Raw genomic sequence first — 12,441 nt, forward strand, 5'->3', positions numbered from 1 at the left:
GGAGTGGCAGCGACTCGCAGGCGACTGTGAGGGCCAGTGGCGTGCATGAATACGATGCCTGAGCGGAGGCAGGCCTGGGTTTATACTCAGGTTGGACTCGCGAAATCCGGCCCGGATGGCATGTCAAAAGAGCGGAAGGTTTCAAATACATGCTACTTCCCTCCGCACGCGGGGGTGTGCAAGTCTGGCTACCGATGCGTCGGTTTCTGGCTACGGAGAAACCAAGTCCACGCGGGGGTTTATAGTAGCCAGGCTCTGAAACGGCGCCTCAGGGAAGCGACCTCACGGCCGGCTGCAGGCTTAACGGCCTTGCGGAACGCCGGGGGATGGGGGCCTAGTACGACCTCGAAAGAGTCTGGCAAAAACCGTCGATGTTGTGGAGTACCGTTGGAGTAGGCCCGGGTCATCTCACCCTAAGCCACGTTCTTGGTTAGTGGCCCGCCCGCGTATTGCCAAACCATATCCCGTACACGCACTCGAGCAGACAACGCCGAGAAGTCACGTGACATGACGTCACTTCCGTCAACAGTCAAAATGGCCGCTTTAAAGGTTGCGGCGGCAATCACGATGTTTTCGGGCAGTTGTAAGCTAGTGGTTCCAAGACCAGTGCAAGCTGCCCAGTTGGACCCAGGATATTTGCCTCTGAATGGTCAAAGTGCGCCGATTCCAAGGTGCTATTCCAAGCGACAAGGAACGGCTGCTCACCTTGGAGAAAGGAGGCAGCTCATGGTGAATTTCCTGTGCGTGCATAAGCTACACAGCACAGTGACAGTGTCCGATAAGTGAAAGCGATTGCGGTCGGAGCAAGTGCTTCTCCGTCAAGGCAGAGAAATGCGCACGTGCGAAGGCTCACTACGCAGGCAGTGTTTTCCGTATGCTGAAATCACCTTGGCGTTATGCAGCTGGTCTCACTGGTTGCAGTGATCACGACCGAAGCGAGCGTTTTTATACGACGTTGTTTGTGTTACGTATCCATCACCGATTTTGATCGCACTTCGTGTAGGCACTGTGCTTCGAAACCGCTAGCTGTGTGTGCAACGTGACGCGATCTTGGCTACACGGCCGTCGAACTGTTTTCTTCCGCGACAACAGCAGCGTCGTCATCTTTCTGCGTCTTGCTGCTTCATACAGTACATTTTGCGATTATGGATGCTCAGGTTATGACGTGCGAAAACATCGGTGTATAGTGCATTCGTCTCTTGTGGAGCGTCGATGTTTTATTTTCTGCCTGCTATGCAGACCTATGTCTGCAAAAGTATTTGCGTGCAGAATTGGTGACAACAAAAACGTCTCTGCATGATGGTGGGCTGAGCCAGAGGAGTAGTTCTCTGACTTCTGAGTTAGATTTTTTAGCAGGGCGAAAAGTTAGGCATGTTGGTGATGGTTCATGATGAATACAGTAGCATAAAAAAAACTAGAAGGGCACACAGGACAAGCACTTGCCCCTGTGTGCATGTGTGTGTGTGTGTGTGTGTGTGTGTGTACGCACGTGTGTGTGGAGAAAGAGATATTTCAGGCTGCTCATCAAGACGAGATATAACTATCACAATTGATTATTGGGAAAAGAAGTTGGCACCTGAATCCGGCTGTGGGGAAAGGGATGGAGGAGGGGTGAAAAGGAAAAGGACACCATAGCGGATGGTGGGTTCCAGATTGATTTTAGCCACCTGGGCCCTAAAGGGACAGCTTAATAATGACTTTCATCAACTAAATTTTTTGTGGCAGTCGAAAGCTTCTTTCCCAAATAAACAAATACCCATCTGTGGCGCTGTGAAACACATGAGAACAATTTATAACTTTTCCATATGGTAGTCTTACGTACTTATGGTAGACGGCAATAATGAGGTAGACATTAACATAGATGTTTCAGTTTTATTAATGCTATGATTGAGAGCACAAATGTGGTTTTCAAAATACAGGTGATATCTATCGCAGATGCCAGCAAAAGCTTTTGCCGGCAGTGCTCTGCAGCGTTGCCATTGCTGCTGCAACGGTGATGTCTGTTGTGTGACTTTTTGAAAACATTTAAAAAGGTAATCAATCCACTTTAAACAAAAAATGCAATTGAAAGAGTGAAAAGTATGCTGTCTTAAGTGGACATGAACAAAAATAACTGTCTATATGATGCTCAGGCATAGTCATGAAACACAGTATATTCACTTCAGGTCACGGCAAATGTCTGCAATGTTAGCCGCTACGAGATAACACAGTGTGGCATTACCATCTGTTCAGACCTTACTTTTTTGCCCATTTAAAATATAAATTCTTGCCTAAACCACAAGTTCTGCTCTCCTTATCGCCATCATGTGGTGTGATCTACCAGAATATGCCAATGTTTTTATGCTTGTCTCCGATAGTAGACTGCGCCTTTAACATGCACTGGCAATGCACAGCACTTGGACGTCTGATGCACGTTCTCTACATCAAAATGCAACCACTGCAGCCGGTATTTGACCCATTCTCGGGCTCAGCAGCTGAACATCCTTAACACTCAGCCAGTGCAGCATGTGAGGCAAATGGAAGCCCTCAGAACATTGCTTACAGTTCCTGTGGCACGAGTGACTGGTACTACCGTGTCAAGCACTGTCTAGCAGGAAGTGTAGTGCTTTAGTCAGTTGCACCCTTACAGGGATAGCTCATGAAAGGAGCTCCAAGGAATAGCTCATGGCCATGAAAGTAGCGATGCAGTCCACTTCCACCAGGTGCCAACGGCGTGTGCAAAGTGGCAACTGTGAGCTTGCAGCTGCAGCTTGCACCTGTCGTCGTCACTCGCTCCATATGTGCGGTATGAGATGGCAGTTTCTTTTGAGGCAGTGGAGCTTGAGCAAAGGAAGAAAAAGGTGGGCATGTGAAGAGCAGCAGAACAAAAAAAGGATAAAAGCAACAATATTACGTTTTAATGCCTTGTGATTTTTTTTCCTGTTCTACCAATGAACGAAAGTGCGCCCATTTATGAGAGCACTTATGGGAGTGCAACCAAGTGCTCCTGTTGACCCTCTGGAATGTGCCTTTGGTAAAGAGGGCATTGCTTATCATGTACTGAGTTCAGAGGAAACTGAGCAGATAATTCAGAGTTCCAGCAGAACGTAAAAGCCAAGTTCTGCAGCTTTGATTTCTCTGGTTTGGAGATATCGCTTGTCCTATGCCTGGGTATTTCATGAAAACAGAAGGCCTATTCAACTCTTTCCCTACCACGAAAATATGACTGATGTTGAGTGTTTTAAAATAAATATTATTTCTTCAATAAATAATTAACGCACTGCACATTGTAATACATCAAACTAGCTTAACGATTATACTTCCCAACGAAAAAAAGTGCCCAAGTTGTGTGTGCAAAACTTCAAAAATTTATTGGTTAAATATACAAGTAACACAAAAAATAATGCAAGCAAAACAAAAAGCCAAATTGATTACAAAAGTGTACAAAACGTTGCACATGTTCTTAGCTAACGTTGTTGAGATTTTAAAGGAGCTCATGGGGATGACTCATTGCTTGAGCAATGACTCAATTGAGTCATTGCTTAGACAATTTAGAAGGCTTAATAGGCCGTCAATGTTCCTCACCTCAGGCTGGCAAGAGAAAAAGGCCTCTTCAAGTCCTCCCATATGTGCACAAGCTAACGCACAATGTCAAAAGGGTGGCCAACAAGTTCGGAGTTGATGTTGTTTTTACAGCTCCTTTGAAATTGTTCCGCCTGTGTGCCATGACCAGCAGGTGCCAGGGTAAGAGAGGAATGAAGAACATATGTGTCACGAAACACCAAACACAGTTTGTGCCCTGCACTGTTGGAGTGGTGTATAAGGTTCCACTCAGCTGTCGGTCTGTGTACATAGGCCAGTCAGGGCGCTGTCTCAATGACAGGCTCAGAGAGCATGCAAATTCCTTGGGCTCAAATGGAGGCTCAAACCCGTCATTGCATTGCCTTAAATGCAAACACTACATAGACAGGAATAAGAAGAAACGGCAGTGCCGCCCTCTCCTTCGTTCTACGGTGGTTATCGGGAAAGCTTCCGATAGGGTGACCCGGGAAATTGTGGAGGCCTTTGAGATATCTAGTACGGCAGGCTGCGTAAGGCATCGGTCGCCCTTCTCAAAAAAGAACTTGAATTTCTTCGCGACCGATAACCCGCTTTCGTGTTCCTGCTTTCTGGGCATTTCTGCTGAGTTTGAATTGTCTTGTGCCTATCACTGATACTATATTAGCTGTACCAATGTACTCCCACACGTGTTGTACTGGCTATTGTACGCTTGTACCCTTTCTGCTTCTTAAGGCGATGTATCGTCTCCGAAAATACAGCCGTAAGTTTGCTCTCGTGTGTGTGTATTTGTTTCTCCCTCCGTCTTGTGTCATGCTGCGCAAAGTTTTCTTGAATATAACATGCATGAGCGCACTCGTCGATTTCTCCCCATGCAAAGGACATACTTATATGCTATGATATTACTTGAAATAGAGGAACTTCTCGATGACCACATTATGCATAAGAGAGCATTTTATTGGTTTGCCCAAGTGAACGAGTGAGTAGACACTTTAGTAGATCAATTTGTTTTAACATTTATTATACCTCAACACTCCTAAGTGACAATACCTGAGCGGTGAACTTTGACATGGTGTGGCAAGCAGGAGCTTGATGAGTTCGCAATGTACTAATAAGGGAATAATTACTCATTAGCATCCAAGCGCAGCCATACGGCTGCAAAGAAAAGCTTTGTAGCTCTTTTTGTAGCCGTATGGTCGTGCTTGGGTGGATGCCAATGAGTAATGACTACCTTATTAGAAATCATTTCAACCTTGAGGGATTCGTTTAAAATATTGGGCCAACACCACTCCCATTTCGAGCTTGCCCCATCATATGCTAGCCGTCCCGGTTCGCGCACTTGGTAGGGCAACTGCCCCGGTGAGGCAGTAGTCCCGGGTTTGAACCCCAGACTAGGGTAACTTTTCCTCTAACTATTACAACGTTCCTGTGGAACCTGAGTAGCTTTCTTTTGTAGCCGTATGGCTACACTAGGGCGGATGATAGTGAGCATTTACTCCCTTATTACAAACGTTCTCCACACTGGGGGATTCCTCTAAAATATTGGACTAACACTCATTTACTGCATGGATTTCTACAGTGACCAGTTCAAAAGACAAGAGGTTAGTAAGCTTAGCCTTGTGAGATGGAAGACCATTCCAGCCTTTCGTGGCAACAACAAAATTGAATCTTAAAATGCAGTGGCATAAGCTAAGGGAGGCACACTGCTTGTGCAGCTAGTGCAGAAGGAACCATGAGCAGGAAAAGATTAGTTTGTTATGTGACGGTAAAGAGCAAAAAAAAAAAACCTGCAGTTTCTGCATGAGACGAATAAAGTCGAAGATTCACCTTTAGTGCTGTGACACTGGAGCTTCTACAATAGTCTGAGAGAATAAAACAAGCAGCTCAGTTCTGAATTCATCCCAGGATCTCAGAAAAATTAGATTTGTGCCATGCGGCATAAGAATATTCTGCTGATGCCACACAGGAGTTTTGAATGCAAGCAACATGGAAGACGGTGACACTAAGTACATGCTATGGCGTAAATAACCTGGGCTGTGGGTTGTTGTATAAGGATTGTTAGGTGAGACCATGTTACATTGTTAGCCATATCAATAGTTGAGAATTCGAACTAATATGCACCGACTGCGGTGGCCACGTTTGTGTGTGCTGCACGATATCGGTGATATCAGTGCACCTTAAAGATCCCCAGGTGGTTGAAATTATTCCGGAGACCTCCACTACAGCACCTCTTTCTTCCTTTCCTCTTTCACTTCCTCCTTTATCCCTTCCCTTATGGCGCAGTTCAGGTATCCACCGAGATATGTGAGAGTTACTACGTCATTTCCTTTCCTCAAAAACCAATTATTTTTCAGTATGCAGTAAATATGCCTTTCTCAGTAAGGCCTTATAAGTAGGCAAGATGTAGTTATCCTGAAAGTAAAAAAACATTAGTGCATTCTTAATAACATTAGCAAACAGGCTAGTTGAGAGCATCCGAAATATTGTTCTGAGAGTTGAAATACTGTTATTGATTGCAGAGGGCAGACTCCATAGTCGTCAATGAAGGCGTGATAGGAAACACTGAATGGAAGGTCATAATGTAGTTAATAAAACCTCGGGCCCAAGGACAATGCCTTGGGGACGCCCGAGATTGCAGGAAAAAAGCAGGATGCGTAAGAATCAGTATGGGAATTCTGTCGACGGCTGGCTGTTAAAGCCAGTTTAGAGCAATTGGATCCAAGTTATAGCATGACAAAATACGCCTTATATAAATGAGGGATTTTATCACACGCTCTTTAAAAGCCCACCAAAAAAGCGTTGAGGGGGATGTTGCTGTTGAGGGAGAATGAGAGCAAGTTGGGTATTGCAGGAATGCTTTCTAAAGCCTTGCAAATTTGGATGAAACAACTTCATTGTGCAAAACATAATAGCACCACGAGAGTATAAAATGTTTTACAATTGGGTGCACATGCCAACGACACAAACAGGGTCATAGGTGCTGGGTGATGACTGGCAAGACGCATACAGGGGCCAAGCTATGATGAGACAGGAGGCTATCTTCATGGCACGCACAAGATATATGTACACACTGTGTCCCGTCCTGCTGTTGCATTCTCTAAGTTTCACAGGGCTTGAGTGTGCTGTTGGGTGAACTGCTGGAAAGACGGCATGTTGACACTGTACTAAGGACGAGAATGACAGAACAAGAATGGCTACTGGGTGTGGTGGTGGTGTTGTTCTTTCCTGTCGTCTTTGTTCCTTGTAGTTTTACAAGCACAGGCCTTGTTTTTCCTATCCGCTGTTTCAAAGTGGTGTCAGGTAAAGCCAATTGTTATTCTTCAACCACCAAACTGCTGTGCCATACAACATTCTTTTAATTAGCTTTCATTATCGACAGTATTTCTGGGGGCAAAACTTTTTCAATGCACTCACACCTCAATAACATGGAAACTCGCTCATGACACACTGGACAAAGTGAAAATGAATACAGCCCGTTGTCGCATGATTGTGCACAGTGCAAAGACTGTTAAGACTTCTTGAATTTGAGTAGATAAGTGAAGCACAACCTGAATCATACACCTTTGTTACACACTGTAATTGTCATCATTCTGCTTGTCGCAGTGTGTCCAGAGAGTTTTGTCTTAACCCATGAACTGTCAAGCCCAGCGACTCCTCCTGCTCACACACTTTCTGGATGCCAAAGTACTTCTTTTTCTGGTGTCAAAAGCATTGTCAGTGCTTGGCGAGTCACATCCTGGCACAGATTGCTCATTGCACAAAATGAATTAAGCTGCTTAACAATAAAGGACAGAGCTGCAAGCTTACATTATAACCTCACAGATGCCTTTCTGCAGCCCACAATACTACAGCACTTTTTAAACAGAGTGCACCATGTTGTTGCAACCTAAACCGAGAACGACTCCTCTGGCTCAGCCCACCATCATGCAGAAAAGTTTGTGTTGTCACCAATTCTTCACGCAAATATTTTTGTAGACATAGGTCCGCAGAGCAGGCAGGAAATAAAAAAAAAGGTGCTCCACAAGAGACCACTGCACTACACACCGATGTTTTCGCACGTCGTAACCCGAGCATCCATAATCACAAAATGTACCAGATGAAGCAGCAAGACGCAGGATGGTGACGCTGCTGTTGTCACGGAAGAAAACAGTTCGACAGCCGTCCAGCCATGATCGCGTCACGTCGCACACACAGCAGTTTCGAAGCACAGTGCCTACACGAAGCACGATCAAAATTGGTGATGGATACGTAACAGAAACAACGTCGTATAACAACGCTCGCTTTGGTCGCAATCACTGCAACCAGAGCGACTAGCTGCACTACGCCAAGTTCATTTCAGCATACGGAAAACACTGCGTGCATAGTGAGCCTTCGCACGTGCGCATTTCTCTGCCTCGATGGAGAAGCACTTGCTCCGACCGCAATCACTTTCACTTCTCGGACACTGTCATCTGTGCTGTGTAGCTTATGCACGCACAGGAAATTCACCATGAGCAGCCTCCTTTCTCCAAGGTGAGCAGCTGTTACTCGTCGCTGTCCGTGGTGATCCTTACAGCAATTAGAAACACTTGCAACGGCCACAAACGGCTCCAAACAAACGCTTCGCGACATTGCCACCGCGTAGGTCCTACGTCGGTTTGAAGACCAATGCAATATGCATATCTAGCATCCAACCGCGCGGCTTACAAAGCAACTTGGAATTGACGCACTTTAACCATTCAGAAGCAAGTATCCTGGATCCAACTAGGCGGATTGCACTGGTCTTGGAACCACTTGTTTACAACTGACCGAAAACACCGTGACTGCCGCCGCAACCTTTAAAACGGCCATTTTGACTGTTGACGGAAGTGACGTCATGTCACGTGAACGCACTTCTGATCGTCGTCTGCTCGAGTGTGCGTACAGGATATGGTTTGGCAATACGCCGCCCGGGCAGGCGCTAGCGCAGTATATATCTCGTACTGAGCGCGTTAGTACGTGCCCTAACATCTTGTACCGAAAATACCGTAACAATACTTCTGCTACAACAATACTTCTAGCAACAACAGAAACAACAACAAAATATTTCATTGAGAACTTCAGCTAAAGCCTAGCTGGAACTATTGTGACGCGGTCACAGAAGTAAAGTAGGCAGAACCGCTCATTTATACATGCCGACAATCTGTTCGTATACAGGTCGGGCGCGGTCGTCAAAAGTGCACGTTAGTTGTTGGGCAAGTCGTTTGTATACCGTCAAGCAAGGGATTGCACTACACAAACATGGATATGAAGAGCAGAAGGACAAGCGACGAGATAGTTCTTAAGGTTTTTAGATACGTAGGCTGCGGCTTTTTTCAGTTCCAGAGAGAGAGCGACTAATTCAGAAACAAAAGATAAAGAACCCTCATAGTAAACTCTTTATTTCCGAGTTCTGTAACGAACCGCACAGGACGAAGCGGCGTTGCTTCCGCTCAAGCTAGGGGAGGCGTGCCTATTTTTTTTAGGCTCAGAAACACCTCAACTTGCTGAGGTAGTGGAAATGTGCACTTCGATGTGCTATACAGAAATATTCACACGCTCATCTCATTCCTCTACATGACAAGCGCCACTTTGACAAGGGCCACTCTACAACACTTTGCTACGCAGCGCCAATGTGGAGTCAGACAAAGAGGCAACCAAGATTCTGGGCAACCATCTGTAACCGAGAAATATGGCACCGTACCTTTCCAGGGGCTCGGAGGAGAGGGCTAGGCTTGGACAGGGCTTCCGGCCGCTGGCGCTGATGAAAAAAGAGAAAAAAGCAAGTGTCGCAGTCAATTAGACGCTTCAAGCGGCCCGGAGCTGCCTACCACTGTTGTAGCCGAACGCAATTGCGCGACAGCACGGCCAGGTTTCTGCATAATCACTACAATTACCCACTCATTTTACACGAATCATTCCACGGTAGCACAAAAAGTGGCTTTGAGTTACTTTCTTTCATTTAATTCTTTCTTCTACCTGTTTTTTTTTCTGTCGTCTTTTCCCCGCTCTGGCCTGTTTCTGTTCGTGATTTGTACTCTCTTGTTATTTGCTGTCATCCGTCATACTTTTTGGGGTGTTGTAGACATGAGCCACTGTTTTTAATTTTCTTTCCTTATATAGTGTGATCTATATGTAGTGTAACCTATAGCCGCAGAGGTAACGATGTTCTTTGTTCTTGCTCATTTGTTGATAGCTGTCTCATCTTTTTCCCAATGTTTCCAAGGCTCTCTTCGCGTTATCATTTGGTCGACTCCACCACGTGGTCCAGTGTGTGCGGTGTAATCGTGCTGGTTCTGTAAAAAATAAAGAGCTGGTAGTCAGCGCCCGTCCTGTCTTGTGCATTCCCTCTTGACCACGTTCTTTCGCGCTGTGTTTCCCGTCCATTAGCAGCGCACCAACGAATCCAGACAAAAGTCGCATTGATTTCTACGCCTCCAGGGTAGCACACAGTATACCCTTAAAACATACTTGTGTGGATATATGGGATAAAATTAAATTTCCATCATATTTAATGTTGGTCAAAAGAAGGACTGAGCTGGGTCATCGACTGGAGGGTGCGTGAGTGCAGCGCAAATAAATGCATCGCAACTGCCATCATATTCGACACTTGTTTTAAATATGTTCGCTCGAGATGCTCCGTCTTTTTCTCCTCTTCGTCTAAACCTGCTTTCGGTCAGCTTTCGGTGTCATCTAGTGCGTGCTGCATGACGGGATTGCATGCACCACGCTCCCCCGTCAATCACACACTGGCGAGTCGAGGTCGTCCCAGCCGAATGTATGGCACTGCACGAGTGCGTAGGAAACTCCACGAGTGCCTTCGCACGAAGACACCGTAAAGCCCTACAGCACGAGGAAATCCGGTGCGTTTTTTTGCACGACACCGAAACTGAGTCATAAATGTTTCATCGAGACGGGAGTACAGTAATGCTCGTCTACGGAGGTTGGTTGGCCTCAAATAGATGGCACACACCCATTACGGGGGAGTGACCTTGCTGAGAAAACCTGGTGATGACAAAAGGAACTGCATCATGCTGTGTGTTAATATTCAACTTCGGCAGGCGCAGCGAAGACACAAGCGGCTACCCCGTAGTGGCTATACGAGGTTCCGGATGTGATTTTAGCTGCTTCTTCTTTGTCTGTCTGTTGCACCATTACTCTGTGTCAGGCGCTGCTTACACCATTTTTACGCGAAAGCGTTCAAGGCCACCGTTCACAAAGAAATCCGGTGTCGGCTTTGTCGGCATTGTGAGCATTGCTCTGACAGGCAGTCCCCAGAGAGCAACCCAGAAGGCAGGTGGGCAATCTATAGGTCTCGTGACCTTGCGACGACATCCCAACCTGTCCACCGGATAATGAGCAAACAGCCCACCGTGGCAGGTGCCAGTTAAATTACCGATTGGTCGCTTGGGAAGAGCAACCTGGGCCACACAAGGACCACCACTGGGAGCACCTCCCATTGCAAGGCAGTGGCGCATCGCTTGACCACTGCACTGCTGCGCCAGGAGGGGTGAATGGGGACTCCCAGGGATATATGTCAGTGTAAAGTAGGGAATGGCCTTCTGCATATATGGGGAATTAACCCATTGCGCTATCGCGTCATGCTTTCTTTTCTGCTCGGCTGCACTGCTTGTGCCGTTTTCTTGGATGCGACGTTTCAATGTGCGTAATAAAGGTAACGGTTTCGACATTGCTCGTCTTCATCTACGCGGAGCAGGAGGAGTTCATGCAAGTTGCCGCCAAGCTCGCAGCGTGCAGCAGATTCCCTGTGTGATGCACAGTGCAAGCTTGATGTAGGAATCAGAGAGCGCCCCTCCTTCGTTGCACAAAACGAACAATATTCGCGGGTACAAAATGGATGCTAGAAGTTGTATTCTAGACGTCTTAAAGTGCGGATACTAAACTAACTAGCTGCATTAGGATTGATAAGGTGTTGCTGTAGCTCATTTCGCCTAGAAGGATTCTATGTCTTTCGACCCGGACATTAGACGAGATACCATAGATTTACGACATCGGAGAGCTGGAAATGGATTTTCCTTCGGCATTTTCTAGACGTTAGTTTCGTTTCAGATAGCTGCTTAAAGACGACTCTTCTATCTCACATAGTGTTCCCTGGGCCTTCGCAGAAACGAGTAGTGCGCCTTCTGTCGGCATGTCGGAGTGCGAGAGAGAGAGAGTTACTCAATTTATTAAAATGATCGAAAGGTGAACGGCTTGGAGCACCAAGCCAAATTACGCGGAATTTTAGCGCTTTCAACTCAGCTCACACCTTCGGCCGCTCCTGAACGCATGACCGATATGTACGCGGACAAAGCTTATCCGCGAATTACAACATCGCACTCTTAAAGGGGTAGAGACATCAAGTTCCAAGGTTGTACAAAAGACTGCCATATGTTTCCTTTGTATGTGAGGACCATAAGAGCGAAGTATTAAATTTAAGGGAGGTCTAGAACATTTTAATTTCATTCTAAAATTTGTGAAAATGCTCACTCTTGAAGTCTGAGCCATCGCTAGTGCATCAATGTGACGTATACGAACAGAGAAGAAAACACAAGCATTTCCTACGTCATTGCACAGTTTTCTGACGTACGGGACCAAGTTTTGCGGTTTCGCGGCCTAGCAACCTTGGTTACGCACGCTCGCGAGTGCGACGGTGCTTTACGCCCGGCGTTGCCGCGGGCGATGTCGTTGCCGAAAGATCCACTTTTGCAGAGGCATATTGCCCGTGCTCTAATGTAGGAAGCATTCTCTAGTATCATGGATGTTATGTATTTTCTTGTGCGAACGTGAAGTACGCCGAGCATGCCGGCCGGCCGGCCAGCCTGGATCCTGTCTGCCGGCGTCATAAAAAGGAGCTAAAGTGTGTTCTTGACGTAAATAATAAACCCTCGGATAAGAAATGTGAAA

General features: G+C 46.4%; 1 protein-coding gene across 1 annotated transcript in view; it reads right to left on the reverse strand.

Moving 5' to 3' along the window:
• LOC149353843 (uncharacterized) overlaps positions 1 to 12,441 on the reverse strand; it is a 615,886-nt gene that overhangs the window by 148,726 nt on the left and 454,719 nt on the right. The window contains exon 6 of the mRNA XM_089575872.1: positions 9,239 to 9,295. Coding sequence (XP_089431998.1) covers positions 9,239 to 9,295 — 57 coding nt within the window. The remainder of the gene's footprint in view (positions 1 to 9,238; positions 9,296 to 12,441) is intronic.

Source organism: Amblyomma mixtum, chromosome 3 (genome assembly GCF_055824585.1).
Source record: "Amblyomma mixtum isolate Tamu chromosome 3, ASM5582458v1, whole genome shotgun sequence".
In the NCBI taxonomy this organism is placed as follows: domain Eukaryota; kingdom Metazoa; phylum Arthropoda; class Arachnida; order Ixodida; family Ixodidae; genus Amblyomma; species Amblyomma mixtum.